Raw genomic sequence first — 21555 nt, 5'->3', positions numbered from 1 at the left:
GGAGGAAAAAGCTCCCACCACTAACATGTACTACCCACAGTCACCACTGGAGGGAGCGGCTCCCACCACTAACATGTACTACATACAGTCACCACAGGAGGGAGCAGCTCCCACCACTAACATGTACTATCTACAGTCACCAAAGGAGGGGGGCAGCTCCCACCACTAACATGTACTACCCACAGTCACCACAGGAGGAAAAAGCTCCCACCACTAACATGTACTACCCACAGTCACCACTGGAGGGAGCGGCTCCCACCACTAACATGTACTACATACAGTCACCACAGGAGGGAGCAGCTCCCACCACTAACATGTACTATCTACAGTCACCAAAGGAGGGGGGCAGCTCCCACCACTAACATGTACTACCCACAGTCACCACAGGAGGGAGCAGCTCCCACCACTAACATGTACTACCCACAGTCACCACAGGAGGAAGCAGCTCCCACCACTAACATGTACTACCCACAGTCACCACAGGAGGGAGCAGCTCCACCACTAACATGTACTACCCACAGTCACCACTGGAGGGAGCGGCTCCCACCACTAACATGTACTACATACAGTCACCACAGGAGGGAGCAGCTCCCACCACTAACATGTACTATCTACAGTCACCAAAGGAGGGGTGCAGCTCCCACCACTAACATGTACTACCCACAGTCACCACAGGAGGGAGCAGCTTCACCGCTAACATGTAATACCCACAGTCACCACAGGAGGGAGCAGCTCCCACCGCTAACATGTACTACCCACATTCACCACAGGAGGGAGCAGCTCCCACCACTAACATGTACTACCCACAGTTACCACAGGAGGGAGCAGCTCCCACCATTAACATGTACTACCCACAGTCACCACAGGAGGGAGCAGCTTCACCACTAACATGTACTACCCACAGTCACCACAGGAGGGAGCAGCTCCCACCACTAACATGTACTACCCACAGTCACCACAGGAGAGAGCAGCTCCACTACTAACATGTACTGCCCACAGTCACCACAGGAGGGAGCAGCTCCACCACTAACATGTACTGCCCACAGTCACCACAGGAGGGAGAAGCTCCCACCACTAACATGTACTACCCACAGTCACCACTGGAGGGAGCGGCTCCCACCACTAACATGTACTACATACAGTCACCACAGGAGGGAGCAGCTCCCACCACTAACATGTACTATCTACAGTCACCAAAGGAGGGGTGCAGCTCCCACCACTAACATGTACTACCCACAGTCACCACAGGAGGGAGAAGCTCCCACCACTAACATGTACTACCTACAGTCACCACAGGAGGGAGCAGCTCCCACCACTAACATGTATTACCCACAGTCACCACAGGAGGGAGCAGCTCCCACCACTAACATGTACTACCCACAGTCACCACAGGAGGGAGAAGCTCCCACCACTAACATGTACTACCCACAGTCACCACAGGAGGGAGAAGCTCCCACCACTAACATGTACTACCTACAGTCACCACAGGAGGGAGCAGCTCCCACCACTAACATGTATTACCCACAGTCACCACAGGAGGGAGCAGCTCCCACCACTAACATGTACTACCCACAGTCACCACAGGAGGGAGAAGCTCCCACCACTAACATGTACTACCCACAGTCACCACAGGAGGGAGAAGCTCCCACCACTAACATGTACTACCCACAGTCACCACAGGAGGGAGAAGCTCCCACCACTAACATGTACTACCCACAGTCACCACTGGAGGGAGCGGCTCCCACCACTAACATGTACTACATACAGTCACCACAGGAGGGAGCAGCTCCCACCACTAACATGTACTATCTACAGTCACCAAAGGAGGGGGGCAGCTCCCACCACTAACATGTACTACCCACAGTCACCACAGGAGGGAGCAGCTCCCACCACTAACATGTACTATCTACAGTCACCAAAGGAGGGGGGCAGCTCCCACCACTAACATGTACTACCCACAGTCACCACAGGAGGAAAAAGCTCCCACCACTAACATGTACTACCCACAGTCACCACTGGAGGGAGCGGCTCCCACCACTAACATGTACTACATACAGTCACCACAGGAGGGAGCAGCTCCCACCACTAACATGTACTATCTACAGTCACCAAAGGAGGGGTGCAGCTCCCACCACTAACATGTACTACCCACAGTCACCACAGGAGGGAGCAGCTTCACCGCTAACATGTAATACCCACAGTCACCACAGGAAGGAGCAGCTCCCACCGCTAACATGTACTACCCACAGTCACCACAGGAGGGAGCAGCTCCCACCACTAACATGTACTACCCACAGTCACCACTGGAGGGAGCGGCTCCCACCACTAACATGTACTACATACAGTCACCACAGGAGGGAGCAGCTCCCACCACTAACATGTACTATCTACAGTCACCAAAGGAGGGGTGCAGCTCCCACCACTAACATGTACTACCCACAGTCACCACAGGAGGGAGCAGCTTCACCGCTAACATGTAATACCCACAGTCACCACAGGAGGGAGCAGCTCCCACCGCTAACATGTACTACCCACAGTCACCACAGGAGGGAGCAGCTCCCACCACTAACATGTACTACCCACAGTTACCACAGGAGGGAGCAGCTCCCACCATTAACATGTACTACCCACAGTCACCACAGGAGGGAGCAGCTTCACCACTAACATGTACTACCCACAGTCACCACAGGAGGGAGCAGCTCCCACCACTAACATGTACTACCCACAGTCACCACAGGAGAGAGCAGCTCCACTACTAACATGTACTGCCCACAGTCACCACAGGAGGGAGCAGCTCCACCACTAACATGTACTGCCCACAGTCACCACAGGAGGGAGAAGCTCCCACCACTAACATGTACTACCCACAGTCACCACTGGAGGGAGCGGCTCCCACCACTAACATGTACTACATACAGTCACCACAGGAGGGAGCAGCTCCCACCACTAACATGTACTATCTACAGTCACCAAAGGAGGGGTGCAGCTCCCACCACTAACATGTACTACCCACAGTCACCACAGGAGGGAGAAGCTCCCACCACTAACATGTACTACCTACAGTCACCACAGGAGGGAGCAGCTCCCACCACTAACATGTATTACCCACAGTCACCACAGGAGGGAGCAGCTCCCACCACTAACATGTACTACCCACAGTCACCACAGGAGGGAGAAGCTCCCACCACTAACATGTACTACCCACAGTCACCACAGGAGGGAGAAGCTCCCACCACTAACATGTACTACCTACAGTCACCACAGGAGGGAGCAGCTCCCACCACTAACATGTATTACCCACAGTCACCACAGGAGGGAGCAGCTCCCACCACTAACATGTACTACCCACAGTCACCACAGGAGGGAGAAGCTCCCACCACTAACATGTACTACCCACAGTCACCACAGGAGGGAGAAGCTCCCACCACTAACATGTACTACCCACAGTCACCACAGGAGGGAGAAGCTCCCACCACTAACATGTACTACCCACAGTCACCACTGGAGGGAGCGGCTCCCACCACTAACATGTACTACCCACAGTCACCACAGGAGGGAGCAGCTCCCACCACTAACATGTATTACCCACAGTCACCAAAGGAGGGAGCAGCTCCCACCACTAGCATGTACTACCCACAGTCACCACAGGAGGGAGCAGCTCCCACCACTAACATGTACTACCCACAGTCACCACAGGAGGGAGCAGCTCCTACCACTAACATGTACTACCCACAGTCACCACAGGAGGGAGCAGCTCCCACCACGAACATGTACTACCCACAGTCACCACAGGAGGGAGCAGCTCCACCACTAACATGTACTACCCACAGTCACCACAGGAGGGAGCAGATCCTACCACTAATATGTACTACCCACAGTCACCACAGGAGGGAGCAGCTCCCACCACTAACATGTACTACCTACAGTCAAGATTCAAAGAAGCTTTTTTGGCAGGACTAAATACACATTAGTTTTGCCAAAGCAGGTGTACAGAAGGGAATATGGATAGGGACTGTAGGGATGTTAGGAAGGGGCTGTAAGAAAGGTGGATGGGGGCAGATCCAGGATGGGGCTATAGAAGTCCATGGCATATCATAGTTCTCTTTCTCGCAGCCTATGACATTCGCTCACATACCACGCCGCTATCTCCACTGCTCTCTCTTCTTCCCCCAGCAGGATATATGTTTTCTCTTCCTCCTTCATGGTGGTGAAATCCGGGAAGAGATGTGAGAGTCTCCTGAAGTGAGTGTCCCTCACTGCTGAGTATTTGGAGCAGTGTAGCAGGAAGTGGGTCTCATCCTCCAGGGCCTCCTGGTCACAGTGTTGGCACAGTCTTTCCTCCCTGGGCTTGTAGCTCTGCCTGTGTCGACCGGATTCGATGGCCAGACTGTGGGCACTGAGTCTATACCGGCTCAGGATCTTGCGGTCTTTGGGGTCTGGGAGTTTCTCCAGGTATGGGGCCAGTCTGTAGTCTCTCTGTAGACTCCGGTACATGGTCAGTTTCTGTGAGCTGATGATGTCGCTCTTCCAGTCACTTATGTACCTCTCCTGGCCTTCGTCTATCATCTTCCTGATTCCGGCTTTTGTCAGGTTGTTGTGATTGGTGTTCTGGTCAGGTTGGGTTTGTGTGAGCTGTTCCGAGGGTCCTGGTTTTTCTGTTTCGCCTACATGTGTCAGGGCTTTATGGTGATGGGAGCTTGGATTGCTCCTACGTAGGTGAGCCCGGAATGACAGTGCCCTCTTTACAACCGTTAGGTGTAGAGGGAATCTGCCCAGCTCGGCCCGGCAAGCACTGTTGGAGGGGCTCCGATGGACTTGGAGAAGGTGCTTGCAGAATTCCAGGTGGAATATTTCTGTTGGGCTGGAATCCCACCTTGACCAGTCTGGGTAGGTGTGAGGACCCCAGACTTCGCTGCCATACAGGAGGATTGGGGCGATGATACAGTCGAAGATTTTTAACCAGACCCTCACTGGTGGCTTTAGATGGTAGAGTTTCCTTCGGATGGCATAGAAGGTTTTGCTGGCCTTGTCTTTCAGGGTCTCTATGGCTTGTTTGAAGCTCCCTGATCGGTGAATGTCTAGGCCCAGATAGGTATATTTGTCCGTTCCTGTAAGGGCGCAGTTGTTGAGGATAAATGAAGGGTGCTGGTCTGATTTTCTCTTTCTCTTCTGGAACACCATGATGTTGGTTTTCTTTAGGTTGACCGGTAGAGCCCAGGTGGAGCTGAATTTCTCTGAGATTTTCAGGTTTTCTTGGAGTCCTTTTTCGGTTGGTGACAGAAGCAGCAGGTCATCTGCATACAGCAGGAATTTCACCTGCACGTCGTGGAGGGTGAGACCTGGTGCTGTGGAAGATTCCAGAGCGGTAGCCAGCTCGTTGATGTAAATGTTGAAGAGCGTTGGGCTTAGGCTGCAGCCTTGTCTGACTCCCCGGCTCTGCTGGAAATAGGCCGTTCTTCTGCCGTTCACACTCACACTGCAGAGGTTCTCGGTGTAGGAGCTTTTGATAACATCATAGGTCTTTCCTCCTATTCCGCTCTCCAGCAGTTTCAGGAATAAGCCTGGGTGCCACACCGAATCAAAGGCCTTTTTAAAGTCCACGAAACAGGCGTATATCTTCGCGTTCTTTGTATTGTGGACGTGTCTCTGAATGAGGCTGCAGGGTGTAGATGTGGTCAGTAGTGCGGTGGTTTGGCATGAACCCTGCTTGGCTTTTGCTGAGGACGTTGTGCTCGGTGAGGAAACTGAGGATCCTCTTGTTCAAGATGCTGTTGAACAGTTTTCCCAGGTTGCTGCTGACACATATGCCTCTGTAGTTGGCAGGGTCGTACCTCTTCCCATTCTTGTGGATGGGTGTGATGAGGCCTTGATTCCAGGTACGAGGGAAGTAGCCGGCACTTAGCACAATATTGAAGAGTTTAACCATTGTGGCCTGTATTTCTGGTGGGCTGTACTTTAGCATTTCTGGTGGGACTCCAACCAGGCCACCGGCTTTTCTACATCTTATGGAAGAGATTCTCTCCGCTACTTCCTGTAATGTAATAGGTGCATCCACGGGGTTTTGGAAGTTTTTTACTTTTTCCTCCATTGCTTTTATGTCAAGAACATCGCACTGCACTTGCTCATTGAGCCAGTGCGCGTGTCCTGAGTAAAGCGAACTGTGCTCAAAGATACCTGTGGAGCGGGCAGCAGCCGAGTAGGTGCGTACTTCAGAACAGCAGGACCTGAATCACGTGACTGCTGGGGCGTGGCCTAAACTCCAGAGAGCTAGGAGCTGCACGAGAACTCCTAGCAGGGTAACTGCGAGACAAAGTTACCAAGGGGCATAGACAGGGAGGATAGTCTAGTCAGGACGTAGCCAATGAGTCATACACAGAGATAGCTGCAAGCTACAAGAGGGGCGAGCAGAGAGTAGTCAGATCACAGGTAATGAGTCATACACAGGGAGAGTAGCGAAGTACAGAATCAACAGGCAAACTCACAACGGGGAACAGAACCGGGTCAGAACCATATAGACAAGCTATAACAACGAACAGGCACAGGCACACAGAGGTCACCACACTCGGCCAAAGGCAAAAGTATAACTGACAGGGATTGGAGCTTCCCAGGGGTTTAAGAAGCTCTCCCAGAACCATAGAGAGGCCACAATCATTAACCCCAGGTGTGCATGTCAAAACCTGCACGGGGGGCCTCTGGACCCCCAGGCTTCCCCAGGTACTTGGCATGGAAAGCCCGAACCAGGCGATCTGCATGTACAGAGCGAGCAGGGACCCATGAGCGCTCCTCTGGTCCATATCCCTTCCAGTGGACCAGGTACTGCAAAGAGCGGCGCACCCGCCGAGAGTCCGCAATATGTCCTACCTCATACTCCAATTGACCCTCCACCAGCACTAGAGGAACAACAGGCTCAGAGTCCTCTTTGACAGACCCTACGAATTTCAACAGAGATTTATGGAACACATTGGATATTTTTAAGGAGGCGGGGAGACGCAACCTATATGCCACTGGGTTGACTATCTCCATAATCTCGTATGGACCAATGAACTTTGGTCCCACTTTAGCTGATGGTACCTTCAAGTTCATGTTACGTATGGAAAGCCAAACCTTCTCTCCCACCTGAAACATGTTTCCCGAGGCTCTCTTTTTGTCAGCAAAATATTTGTACCTCCCTGGGCCCGAGAGATATTACGCTGGACTTCAGCCCAGAGGTTTTTTAACCATTGACCGGACCCCTCTACCCCTGGACAACCGGAATCCACCCGTGAAAACTCCCAAAAATGCGGATTGAACCCATAGTTAATCAGGAATAGGGACATGTTGGTGGACTGACTCACCCGGTTGTAAAAAGCGAATTTCGCCAACGGTAACGCATCACACCAATCCTCCTGTCTGGCGGAGGTCAGACACCTGAGAATTTGTTCCAGGGATTGATTGATGCGTTCTGTCTGACCATTACTCTCCGGGTGATATGCCGACGAGAAGGAGAGTGAGATGCCCAATTTCATACAGAACGCCCTCCAAAATTTGGCCACAAACTGCACACCTCTGTCAGACACAACATTCAGGGGTACCCCATGCAATCGGACCACATGCTGCACAAACAACCTTGACAATGTTTCTGCTGAGGGTAATGCTGCCAAGGGAATGAAATGGGCCTGTTTAGAAAACCTGTCCACCACCACCCAGATCACGGTATTGCCCCTGGAAGGTGGAAGGCTGGTAATAAAATCCATGGAGAGATGAGTCCATGGCCTATCAGGAACCGGTAAAGGTATGAGTTCCCCAGCCAGCAGGTTATGCGAGCTTTTGAAATGGGCACACACACCACAAGAAGAAACAAATTTCTGAACATCGGACCTTAGTGAAGGCCACCAAAAACCCCTGGCTACTGCCTCTCTAGTGGCCGTGATACCTGGATGAGCACTCAACCTAGACTCATGAAACTCCTGCAGATGTCTAGGCCGCAATAAATCTGGAACAAACAATTTATCTCCTGGCCTGGTTGCCGGAGCTAGGGCCTGAGCCCTTAGAATTTATCGTTCCAACTCAGATGAGACCCCCGCCACTACCATCCCTGGGGGAAGAATGGAGGATGGCTGCTCGGGGGGGAGACACCGGGTCAAAATTTCTGGACAGGGCATCCGCTTTAACATTTTTGGACCCCGGTCGAAAAGTAATGGAGAATTGAAATCGTGAAAAAAAGTGGCCAACGGGCTTGTCTCGGAGTAAGCCTCTTAGCAGATTCAAGGTATGCCAAATTTTTGTGATCCATGACAACCGTTATAGGGTGAGCCGCCCCTTCCAAAAAGTGCCTCCATTCCTCAAACGCCAGCATGACCGCAAGAAGTTCTCTATTGCCTACGTCATAGTTTCTCTCGGCTGAAGAGAACTTCTTGGAGAAGAAGGCACAGGGTTTGAGACTGGTAAGGGTGGCCGGACCCTGGGACAGCACTGCCCCCACCCCTACTTCAGAAGCATCCACCTCCACAATGAATGGTTTGGACGGGTCTGGTTGTACCAACACCGGGGCGGACATGAAACATTTGTTAATAGCTGAGAAGGATTCCTTAGAGAGTATAGATCAATTTTTTACATCAGCCCCCTTCTGTGTAAGATCCGTGAGTGGTTTAGCCACTTGTGAGAAACCTTTAATGAATCTCCGATAATAGTTTGCAAATCCTAAGAAGCGCTGGAGCCCCTTGAGATCTCAAGGCTAAACCCAGTCAGCGATCGCCAGCACCTTCTTAGGATCCATACGAAACCCCTCACAGGACACAATCAACCCCAAAAAAGACAGTTCCTGTACAAAAAACGAACATTTTTCCAATTTAGCGTACAACTGGTTCTCCCTGAGTCTTTGGAGAACTGTCTGTAGATGTTGCAAGTGAGACTGGCTGTCCAGGGAATACACCAAAATGTCATCCAAATAAATAATGACAAAACGGCCTATCGGGTCAGAAAACACAACATTGATGAAATTCTGGAAAATAGCGGGTGCATTAGTTAACCCAAACGGCATTACCAGGTTTTCAAAGAGTCCTTCTGATGTGAGGAACGCAGTTTTCCACTCGTCCCCTTCCCGAACCCTTATCAGATTGTAGGCCCCCCGGAGATCTAACCTGGAGAACCATTGGGCCCCAGCTAACTGGTTACATAAGTCTGGGATGAGGGGAAGCGGGTAAGTGTTCCTAACCGTTATCTTGTTCAGTTCCTGAAAGTCAAGGCACGGCCGCAAACCACCATCTTTCTTCTTCACAAAGAAGAATCCTGCTGCCACAGGTGACACAGAAGGCCTGATATGCCCTTTGCGGAGACTCTCAGCTATGTACTCCTTCATGGCTTAGCGCTCAGGCCCGGACAAATTGAACAATCGAGCCTTAGGTAACTTGGCTCCGGGTACTAAATCAATGGCACAATCGTAGGGTCTATGTGGTGGCAGCGCCTCAGCCTCACTTTCGGAAAAAACGTCTTCGAAATCCTTCAGGTACTCCGGAATACCTTCCAGGCCGACAGACGACACAGATACGGATTTAACAGCGTTAACAAGATGTCCCCGGTTACCACATTTATCTTTACATCCCCATTGAGTGATTTCCCCTGTAACCCAATCAATGGTAGGATTATGGCGTTGAAGCCAAGGCATCCCCAGTACCAGTCCTGCAGGCAAGTTATCTAGCACAAGACAACTTAGTTTCTCCACATGAGTGAAACCCACTTTTAGAGAAAAAAAGTTCGGACCTGCAACAGATACCGTCCTGGGTAAGAGGAGATGAGTCAATTGCCACAAGTTTAACAGGATCGTGAAGCCTGACTGTCCCTATCTTATTAAGAGTCATAACCTTGGTATCAATCAGGTTCACAGCAGAACCGCAGTCAATAAAAGCAGTAGTCTGAACAGGACCATAACCAAGTTGCAGTTCCACCTGCAGCACAATTTTTGTACGTGAGGAAAATTGTACCTGAAGGTCTGGGTAGCCTCCTCGACTACTACCCAGACCTAGCAGTTTCCCGCCATCTTGGAGGATGACGGACAGGAGGGGCAGTCCTTCTTCCAATGTCCAGATTCCCCACAATAGAAGCACAACTGCTTCTCCCGGCCGCGTCTTCTTTCCTTCTCCTCACAGGTGACAGCGCTCACCTCCATAGCCACAGGAAGAGTCCGGGTCTCATCTCCACTGAAGAATAATGGTGTTTCCAGTTGCATAACACCTCTTGCCCGCAGCCTGCGATCCATGCAAACCGCTTAGGTCATGGCATCCTCCAGGGAGTCAGGTGGAGGATGGAGTGCCAGGGCATCCTTCAGAAGTTCACACAGGCCTCTACGGAACAGCCCCCGAAGGGCGGCATCACTCCAAGAAATCTCGGCTGCCCAACGTCTGAATTCAGTACAGAACCACTCGGCCGAGTGCTCCCCCTGACAGACACTCATCACCTTGTCCTCAGCCAAACGCACTCTATCAGGCTCATCATAAATAAGCCCTAAGGCTTCAAAATACGCATCCACAGACATTCTCTGAGGGGTAGAAGAGGAAAGAGAAAATGCCCAGGCTTGTGGTGACCTCCTAAGCAGGGACATAACCACCCCCACCCTCTGCTTCTCATCCCCAGAGGAGCTGGGTCTCAAAGAGAAAAAGAGCTTACAGCCCTCCTTAAATGCTCTGAATTCATCTTTGTTACAAGAAAACGTATCTGGCCATTTTAGCCGGGGATTCGGGTGGGACTAAAATGACATCTCTATTCCCCACCTGCTGGAAGCCTGCGGAAAGCACCCCCTGAACTGAGTCCTCCACCCGCCGTTGGGACTGGGCCAGAGCTTGGTGTTCGAAACTAAGCTTCTGCAGTGACTGAGTCAAGCATTTCACCTGCTCAGATAAAGCACACATTGGGTCCATGCTGCAGAAGTGAGGAGAGAAAAAAAAAAGTTCACGGTCAGTTATAATGTCAAGAACACCGCACTGCACTTGCTCACTGAGCCAGTGCGCGTGCCCTGAGTAAAGCGAACTGTGCTCAAAGATACCTGTGGAGCGGGCAGCAGCAGAGAAGATGTGTACTTCAGAACAGCAGGACCTGAAGCACGTGACTGCTGGGGCGTGGCCTAAACTCCAGAGAGCTAGGAGCTGCACGAGAACTCCTAGCAGGGTAACTGCGAGACAAAGTTACCAAGGCATAGACAGGGAGAATAGTCAGGACGTAGCCAATGAGTCACACACGGAGATAGCTGCAAGGTACAAGAGGGGCGAGCAGAGAGTAGTCAGATCATAGGCAATGAGTCATACACAGAGAGGGTAGCACAGTACAGAATCAACAGGCAAACTCACATCGGGGAACAGAACCGGGTCAGAACCATATAAACAAGCTATAGCAACAAACAGGCACACAGGGGTCAGCACACTCGGCCAAAGGCAAAACTATAACTGACAGGGATTGGAGCTTCCCAGGGGTTTAAAGGGAATCTGTCACCCCTTTTTTGAGATATCATATAATGATATCATTCAATTGTGTGTCACATAAGGATTCTCTTAGTACTTTTGCTTCCCCCTGACCCCGCACCTTTCATGCATAAATACCTTTTTTATATCGGTTCAGATGTATGTAAATTGCTGTCCGGTCCGCTGGGCGGGGCTTATTCACCTGCTCCCCCCCTCCCTGTCTTGCTCTACACAAGATGAAATGCGTAGAGCAAGACAGGGAGGGGGGGAGCAGGTGAATAAGCCCCGCCCAGCGGACCGGACAGCGGCAGTTTACATACATCTGAACCGATATAAAAAAGGTATTTATGCATGAAAGGTGCGGGGTCAGGGGGAAGCAAAAGTACTAAGAGAATCCTTATGTGACACAATTGAATGATATCATTATATGATATCTCAGAAAAGGGGGGGACAGATTCCCTTTAAGAAGCTCTCCCAGAACCAAAGAGAGGCCGCAATCATTAACCCCAGGTGTGCAGGTCAAAACCTGCACTGAGCTCCAGACATTAACCCCTGACGTGCAGCTCAAAAACTTGCACTGTGATCATGACATTTTAGTTTTGCCATTATGCTTTCCAGTTCTTGGCTTAGTTCTTCCTTTGGAATGTCTTTATAGAGGTGCCCATGTGGTTCCATAGTTCTCAGAAGGAGTTGTCTTGGAGGGTGTCTTGGAGTTGGTTAAGTTTGGTGGAGATGTAACTCTGCTTCTTTCTCCTGAGGATGGTTTTGTACTGCCTTTGTATGGTTTCATAGGCTTCCCTCAGACCCGGGTGGTTGGGGTCTCTGTATTTCTTGTTTGAGGCTGTTCTCAGGGTCTTCCGTACGGCTTTACATTTTCTGTCAAACCATCCGTTGATCTGTTTTTCTTTTGGTCTCTTGTAGTTGACATTTTTAAGGTCAGACAGTCTGGCCATTGCATAGAATATATTGTTGAGGTCTTTTGCAGCTTGACTCACTCCCTTTGGGTTAGGCTGGTACTCGTAGTTGTAGAAGTGGTGGAGCATCCGCTGTATTTCAGGTCTGTATTTCAAAGAAGCTTTATTGGCAGGAATAAATACACATTAGTTTTGCCAAAGCAAGTGTAAAAAAGGGAACAGGCATAGGGACTGTAGGGATGTTGGGTAGGGGCTGTTGGAAAGGTGGATGGGGGCAGATCCAGGATGGGGCTATAGAAGTCCATGGCATAGGGAAGGTGGATGGGGGGATGGGGCAGATCCAGGATGAGGGCTCCCCCAGTCACCACAGGAGGGAGCAGCTCCCATTACTAACATGTACTACCCACAGTCACCACAGGAGGGAGCAGCTCCACCACTAACATGTACTACCCACAGTCACCACAAGAGGGAGCAGCTCCCACCACTAACATGTACTACCCACAGTCACCACTGGAGGGAGCAGCTCCCACCACTAACATGTACTACCCACAGTCACCACAGGAGGGAGCAGCTCCACCACTAACATGTACTACGCACGGTCACCACAGGAGGGAGCAGCGCCACCACTAACATGTACTATGCACGGTCACCACAGGAGGGAGCAGCGCCACCACTAACATGTACTACGCACGGTCACCACAGGAGGGAGCAGCGCCACCACTAACATGTACTACGCACGGTCACCACAGGAGGGAGCAGCGCCACCACTAACATGTACTACCCACGGTCACCAGTAGGGGAACCCACCTTAAATGGTGAATGAAAAACACCAGAAATGCCCCCAGATAGAAGATGAGGAAGAAGAGGAGGCACAGGAGGGTGGCGTGGATGTAGACGGAATCTGGGGATCAGAAAATAAAGATGTTTCCTCTGGGTCACGTGACTAGTGCTACACATGGTATATAGTATATATAGGGGTTCGCACTGTTAATAGACGGTGTGATCGTCACCTCCATGTGCTTCACCCGCTTCAGATTCCAGGTGCGGTTTCCTGTCCCTAAAAGAAAGTTTAAAAAAAGTTTCATTGGGTTAGAAATCTGCAGGGTCCCTGCGTGTTAGTGAGGGGCTTTCATTGTCTGACCACTAGGGGCAGCACTATATATAATGCCGCCATACTCTGTAGCCTCAGGTGAGTTCAGCCCGTTTATCTCACGGAGGATGGTCTATGACACGTGACTGTAACAGACCCTCAGCTGTGAGAAGTATGAGACTTCAATGACTAAATGTAATCTGCGATGTTCTGGTTCACTGACAGCAAGCAAGTGATCCGAGAATGAGGAGGAATTGATCCAGAAGGTTGTGAGCAGCTGCAGTCCCCCTTTGTGACCAGCAGGAGGCGCCTCTTACCTATCGCGGACTCAGGGATGGAGCCGCCGCAGGCGTAATCTTCAGGCTTGATGACGAATACCGTGTAGAACTGACCTTTAGGGAAATCCTTCCTCTGGAGGGGACGAAACGGCAAATTACCACCAGAGAATGAGGGAGAAATGGAGCTCGGACCTCCCAAGCTCTACCCCAAGAAGTCCGACAACTCGTGTGCAGCCACCCCTGCGCTAATCGAGAGGTCGGGGTTATGACTGGCCGAGGTGTCGGCTTAGATCCCCCCTCTGATAAGCCGCGGGCATGAGAGAGGTTTCCTTCTAAGAAACCATCGATCCCTGGAGACAAAACAGCAATCCTAGAGAAAGCGAAGGAACGTCGCAGCCATCGGTCACCCAGACGCTTCATAGTTACCAAATAATACCGCCATATAGTGCCACATAATACTGACATTATATGCCCAAAGAAAATGGCTACTACCACACAGCCGCATAATACTGACATTGTACGCCCAAATCACCCAGCCATGTCCAATGAATACCGCCAGTACAATGCCCTGATAACACTACTGCACGGTGCCAACATAACACTCAGTGAATAAATAATTGGCATTATATAGCAGCAGTATCATTACAGCAGTTCAGCGGTATTACTTATATATGAAACAACCATTCAATATCTGAATAATACCGATATACAGCGCCGTAATACGACGGCTACTATGTAGTGCCAACATAATACAATCTATTGCAAAATAAGTCTGCCAATCAGCGTAGTAATAATACCGCCATATAATAAATCATTCCTCCATATTGTATATAATTATAAACGCATACACAGCTCACGCAATGCCGCCATAGTGTGCTAGTATAATACAGGAATATACAGCTCAAATAATGCCCTTATTAAGTGTCCAAATTATATACAGCCTCCGATAATAGGGCCATCCATCTCCAAATAATACCGCCATTCAGTGCTGAGTAGTGCTGAGCTTGCTCATGGGTACTGTGCGCTCAGAGGGCCCCATGCACTGAGGGTCCTCACTCGCACCCACCTCTACCTCTGTTTATGGCGGCGGACGCCCTGAGCTTTACACCTGGTGGGTGGCAGGAGATGACGCAGAAGTGGTGACGAGCTTCTACTATACATCTCCTCTTACAAACACTGACCAAATCCTGACCGTGTGAACGTGGCGTATCCGATACCGCGCGCGACCAGCAACATTTAGACGGGCATTAACCCCTTCTGGCCTGCAGAACCCACCTGTATGGTGATGGCGGCTTTTTTGGTCATGGACTGGTAGACGCCGTTGAACTCGACATTATGGTCCAGATCATAGACAGGACACTGGAGGAGAGAGAAGACGTCACCTTAGTGGGCAGGCTGAGACTTGTAGTGCGCTCATTATATACTTCTCTGGGTGATCCCTGGTATTGATGGTGGGGTCTCCTGTGCTGCTGTACAGACCCCCTTCTCCCCGCTAGTGATTACATGTATTTAGGGATGATGAGAGGAGTAGTCCTCTCCTCTCCCGCTCTAGGTGCAGCTGTTTATTTTGGATGCAGGTATTTCCTGGCCGCCGCTGCCAGCGAGACGGATAATGGATTGTGTCACTTGTCACACAGCCATAGAAGAAGAATGTCCAGGGCGGGGTGATAGGGGAGGGGGCCGCGGGCCGGAGCCCCCCAACAGCCCCTTTATATGGGGAGTCCTCCAAGATTGTCTGACGGGGGCTCGCCACTTTTCACTTTAATTTGCCTCATTTCGGAGAACCCCTTTAATTTTGCTGTTGGAGGCCGTGGGGTGCAGTAAATTGGAGCAGTAGACATTTGGGGTCATTCACTGTTTTTTCTCCGTGTCAGTCTATTGTCCCTGTTATCAGCCGGGAAGTTCGTTCATATAATGATTACAGGGTTTGGCTGCATTTTTCAGGAACTCACGGTAATATCCTGGACGGACACCACGGTGCAGGGGAACGTCTCGGCCGACTTCACCTTGATGACCACCGAGTCCACCCCTTCTGGGAACGAGTACAGGAAATACTGCACGGGAGAGAAAGGGTTAAAGGTCGCTGCCTATTTGCCGTGCACTTTGGGTTTCGATGTCCGCGCTGCTATGTGTGTACAACGCCCGGCCGTCACCCACTGTGGGCGCGTCACCATCCCAAAAAGCAAACACCACTCGCTGATATCATGAGCTGTAGGCCGTACCTGGGGCTGCGACGGCGAAGCGCTGAAATTAAGGGGAATGTCCGTCCTGGAAAGAATGAGACAATCGTGCGTCACGCGGGGTCCTGATACTTGTAAAAATGTATTGCTTCATTAAGTAAATTTTGGGCAATTTTGACCCCGTGCAAAAAAAAAAAAAAGTAATAAAGAAAGTGACTTACTGAAGTTCAAAGTCGGGCAGTCGTCTGACGATCAGCTCATACTGGACACTAGAGGGCGCCATGGAGGCGATGTCTATGTACAGCAGCTGCTCCGAGGTCGGGGTCGGGCCCTCGGGGTCGGTGGGGCACAGAGTGCGGCTCACATCCTGGTAGGTGTACGTTCTCTGGTAGCTAGTGAGATATACAGATGGAAACATAAATGTTCAACCGTTTTCTAAGAAATCATAATTTTACATGCAGCTCCGGCTGTGACTGGAGTACATTGCACAAGAAGCAATCCATCCCATATTAACCACTATATCACAGGATGTTCTCTGCAGACACTGAATCAGCAGGGAGGTGTCAGATCCATCTGACTGAATTGAAGAAGAATTCTGCTTGCAGCTCCGTGTGTGACTGGGCATGCCATTAATGAAGTGTTCAACAATGAAACACTGAAAGGCCCTGTCTCTGCAGACACTGAACCAGCAGGAAGGAGTCAGATCCATCAGCCTAAAATTAAGATTTCTATATATATCTCTCTATGTGACAGGAGCATAAGCTTTACAAAATGTTCAAATAACACTGGCTCCCACAAAGCACCACTCAGGGGCCCATTCTTTGCAGACCCTGAACCAGCAAGAAGGAGTCAGATCCATCAGCTAAAAATACGTAAGGCTTTCTACTTGCATCTCTTATGTGACTGGAGAATAAGATTAAAAAGAAAGGTCAAAAAATGTTGGCCACCACAATGCACCAGTGAGAGACACTGAACAAGCAGAGGGATATCCGATGTTATTAGAGACCTCTTACAAGTATTCTGCACACAGCTCTGCATGTGACTGGAGCATATGTTTAATGAAATGATAAAAAAAAAAACCGCTGCCTCCCACAATACACCACACATGGGCCGCTGCCTGCAGACACTGAACCAGCAGAGAGACATAAGACATTTAGCCTAAAAATCCTTAAGAAACCAGAAGAATTCTGCACACAGCTTTGCATGGTCACAGCATAAGATTCATTAACTTTTCAAAAACATTAGCTCCCATAATCAATGCACCACAGAAGGGCCCATTCTCTGCAGACACTGAATCAGCAGGGAGGAATCTGATCTGTTATTAGTCTCAGAGCTCTTACAAGAATTCTGCTTGCAGCCTTGCATGTGACTGGAGCATAACATTAATGAAATTGTCAAAAATTGCCGCCCTCCACAATACACCACAGAAGGGTCCGCTTACTGCAGACACTGCACCAGCAGGGTGGTATTCAATCCATTATTAGTCTCAGAGCTCTTACAAAAAATTTGCATGCAGCTTTGCATGTGATTGGACCATAAGATTAATGAAACTGTCAAAAATTGCTGCCCCCCACAATACACCACAGAAGAACATGATCTCTGCAGTCACTGAACCAGCAGGGAGAATTTGATCTGCTATTGGTCTGAGAGTTCTTATAAAAATTCTGCACGCAGCTTTGCATGTGACTGGAGCATAGGTTTAATGGTCCAAATGTGCTGCCCCCCATAATACACCACAGAAGGGTCCACTTACTGCAGACACTGAACCAGCAGGGAGGTATCAGGGAAATGAGGTGAATATAGCTAGACACTTCATGCAGCTTAGGATATGACTAAAGGGGGTCAGCGACACGATGACGGTGATACTTACTAGCCCCGGAAGGCGAGCGGCACCTGCCATGACAGGACTCCTTTCTGCTGACGCACGACAAACAGGACGGGGAACTCCAGGTTGTCTGAATCGGAGCGAACAAAAACGCGCAGCGCGTCCACCTGTGGGAAGGGGAAAGTGATTAGACAGTGCGGAGACATAATGGCAGATACAGTGCGGAGACATAATGGCAGATACAGAGTGGAGACATAATGGCAGATACAGTGCGGAGACATAATGACAGATACAGTGCGGAGACATAATGGCAGATGCAGAGCGGAGACATAATGGCAGATACAGTGCGGAGACATAATGGCAGATACAGTGCGGAGACATAATGGCAGATACAGAGCGGAGACATAATGGCAGACACAGAGCGGAGACATAATGGCAGATACAGAGCGGAGACATAATGGCAAATACAGTGCGGAGACATAATGGCAGATACAGAGCGGAGACATAATGGCAGATACAGTGCGGAGACATAATGGCAGATACAGTGCGGAGACATAATGGCAGATACAGTGCAGAGACATAATGGCAGATACAGTGCGGAGACATAATGGCAGATACAGAGCGGAGACATAATGGCAGATACAGTGCGGAGACATAATGGCAGATACAGAGCGGAGACATAATGGCAGAAACAGAGCGGAGACATAATGGCAGATACAGTACGGAGACATAATGGCAGATACAGTGCGGAGACATAATGGCAGATACAGTGCGGAGACATAATGGCAGATACAGAGCGGAGACATAATGGCAGATACAGTGCGGAGACATAATGGCAGATACAGAGCGGAGACATAATGGCAGATACAGTGCGGAGACATAATGGCAGATACAGAGCGGAGACATAATGGCAGATACAGAGCGGAGACATAATGGCAGATACAGTGCGGAGACATAATGGCAGATACAGTGCGGAGACATAATGGCAGATACAGAGCGGAGATAAAATGGCAGATACAGAGCGGAGACATAATGGCAGATACAGTGCGGAGACATAATGGCAGATACAGAGCGGAGATATAATGGCAGATACAGAGCGGAGACATAATGGCAGATACAGTGCGGAGACATAATGGCAGATACAGAGCGGAGACATAATGGCAGATACAGAGCGGAGACATAATGGCAGATACAGAGCGGAGACATAATGGCAGATACAGTGCGGAGACATAATGGCAGATACAGAGCGGAGACATAATGGCAGATACAGTGCGGAGACATAATGGCAGATACAGAGCGGAGACATAATGGCAGATACAGTGCGGAGACATAATGGCAGATACAGAGCGGAGACATAATGGCAGATACAGAGCGGAGACATAATGGCAGATACAGAGCGGAGATATAATGGCAGATACAGAGCGGAGACACAATGGCAGATACAGTGCGGAGACATAATGGCAGATACAGTGCGGAGACATAATGGCAGATACAGTGCGGAGACATAATGGCAGATACAGTGCGGAGACATAATGGCAGATACAGTGCGGAGACATAATGGCAGATACAGAGCGGAGACATAATGGCAGATACAGTGCGGAGACATAATGGCAGATACAGAGCGGAGACATAATGGCAGATACAGTGCGGAGACATAATGGCAGATACAGAGCGGAGACATAATGGCAGATACAGAGCGGAGACATAATGGCAGATACAGTGCGGAGACATAATGGCAGATACAGTGCGGAGACATAATGGCAGATACAGAGCGGAGATAAAATGGCAGATACAGAGCGGAGACATAATGGCAGATACAGTGCGGAGACATAATGGCAGATACAGAGCGGAGATATAATGGCAGATACAGAGCGGAGACATAATGGCAGATACAGTGCGGAGACATAATGGCAGATACAGAGCGGAGACATAATGGCAGATACAGAGCGGAGACATAATGGCAGATACAGAGCGGAGACATAATGGCAGATACAGTGCGGAGACATAATGGCAGATACAGAGCGGAGACATAATGGCAGATACAGTGCGGAGACATAATGGCAGATACAGAGCGGAGACATAATGGCAGATACAGTGCGGAGACATAATGGCAGATACAGAGCGGAGACATAATGGCAGATACAGAGCGGAGACATAATGGCAGATACAGTGCGGAGACATAATGGCAGATACAGAGCGGAGACATAATGGCAGATACAGAGCGGAGATATAATGGCAGATACAGAGCGGAGACACAATGGCAGATACAGTGCGGAGACATAATGGCAGATACAGTGCGGAGACATAATGGCAGATACAGTGCGGAGACATAATGGCAGATACAGTGCGGAGATATAATGGCAGATACAGTGCGGAGACATAATGGCAGATACAGTGCGGAGACATAATGGCAGATACAGAGCGGAGACATAATGGCAGATACAGTGCGGAGATATAATGGCAGATACAGTGCGGAGACATAATGGCAGATACAGTGCGGAGACATAATGGCAGATACAGTGCGGAGATATAATGGCAGATACAGTGCGGAGACATAATGGCAGATACAGTGCGGAGATATAATGGCAGATACAGTGCGGAGACATAATGGCAGATACAGTGCGGAGATATAATGGCAGATACAGTGCGGAGACATAATGGCAGATACAGAGCGGAGACATAATGGCAGATACAGAGCGGAGACATAATGGCAGATACAGAGCGGAGACATAATGGCAGATACAGTGCGGAGACATAATGGCAGATACAGTGCGGAGACATAATGGCAGATACAGAGCGGAGACATAATGGCAGACACAGAGCGGAGACATAATGACAGATACAGAGCGGAGACATAATGGCAAATACAGTGCGGAGACATAATGGCAGATACAGAGCGGAGACATAATGGCAGATACAGTGCGGAGACATAATGGCAGATACAGTGCGGAGACATAATGGCAGATACAGAGCGGAGACATAATGGCAGATACAGTGCGGAGACATAATGGCAGATACAGAGCGGAGACATAATGGCAGAAACAGAGCGGAGACATAATGGCAGATACAGTGCGGAGACATAATGGCAGATAGAGAGCGGAGACATAATGGCAGATACAGAGCGGAGACATACTGGCAGATACAGAGCGGAGACATAATGGCAGATACAGAGCAGAGACATAATGGCAGATACAGAGCAGAGACATAATGACAGATATAGAGTGGAGACATAATGGCAGATACAGAGCGGAGACATAATGGCAGATACAGTGCGGAGACATAATGGCAGATACAGAGCGGAGACATAATGGCAGATACAGAGCGGAGACATAATGGCAGATACAGAGCGGAGACATAATGGCAGATACAGTGCGGAGACATAATGGCAGATACAGTGCGGAGACATAATGGCAGATACAGAGCGAAGACATAATGGCAGATACAGAGCGGAGACATAATGGCAGATACAGAGCGGAGACATAATGGCAGATACAGAGCGGAGACATACTGGCAGATACAGAGCGGAGACATAATGGCAGATACAGAGCGGAGACATAATGGCAGATACAGTGCAGAGACATAATGGCAGATACAGAGCGGAGACATAATGGCAGATACAGTGTGGAGACATAATGGCAGATACAGAGCAGAGACATAATGACAGATATAGAGTGGAGACATAATGGCAGATACAGTGCGGAGACATAATGGCAGATACAGAGCGGAGACATAATGGCAGATACAGAGCGGAGACATAATGGCAGATACAGAGCGGAGACATAATGGCAGATACAGAGCGGAGACATAATGGCAGATACAGTGTGGAGACATAATGGCAG

General features: G+C 49.8%; 1 protein-coding gene across 4 annotated transcripts in view; it reads right to left on the bottom strand.

Moving 5' to 3' along the window:
* The window catches only part of SIDT1 (SID1 transmembrane family member 1), a 129639-nt gene that overhangs the window by 16839 nt on the left and 91245 nt on the right, over positions 1–21555 (bottom strand). For 2 of the 4 annotated variants that reach the window (XM_073577038.1, XM_073577039.1), the window contains exons 3-10: positions 17762–17883; positions 16113–16283; positions 15934–15979; positions 15664–15765; positions 14987–15070; positions 13751–13844; positions 13329–13400; positions 13151–13244 (exon numbers count right to left, since the gene is read on the bottom strand). The exons of 1 other annotated variant lie outside the window; for it this stretch is intronic. In XM_073577038.1, the coding sequence (XP_073433139.1) occupies positions 13151–13244; positions 13329–13400; positions 13751–13844; positions 14987–15070; positions 15664–15765; positions 15934–15979; positions 16113–16283; positions 17762–17883 (785 nt within the window). Of the gene's footprint in view, positions 1–10745; positions 10770–13150; positions 13245–13328; positions 13401–13750; positions 13845–14986; positions 15071–15663; positions 15766–15933; positions 15980–16112; positions 16284–17761; positions 17884–21555 lie in introns of those variants that run through there. One more of the 4 variants, XM_073577041.1, reaches the window with a different exon arrangement.

Source organism: Dendrobates tinctorius, unplaced genomic scaffold (genome assembly GCF_039654945.1).
Source record: "Dendrobates tinctorius isolate UK_male_01 unplaced genomic scaffold, ASM3965494v1 ptg000054l, whole genome shotgun sequence".
NCBI lineage: Eukaryota > Metazoa > Chordata > Amphibia > Anura > Dendrobatidae > Dendrobates > Dendrobates tinctorius.
This window is presented reverse-complemented; position numbering and strand designations above follow the sequence as displayed.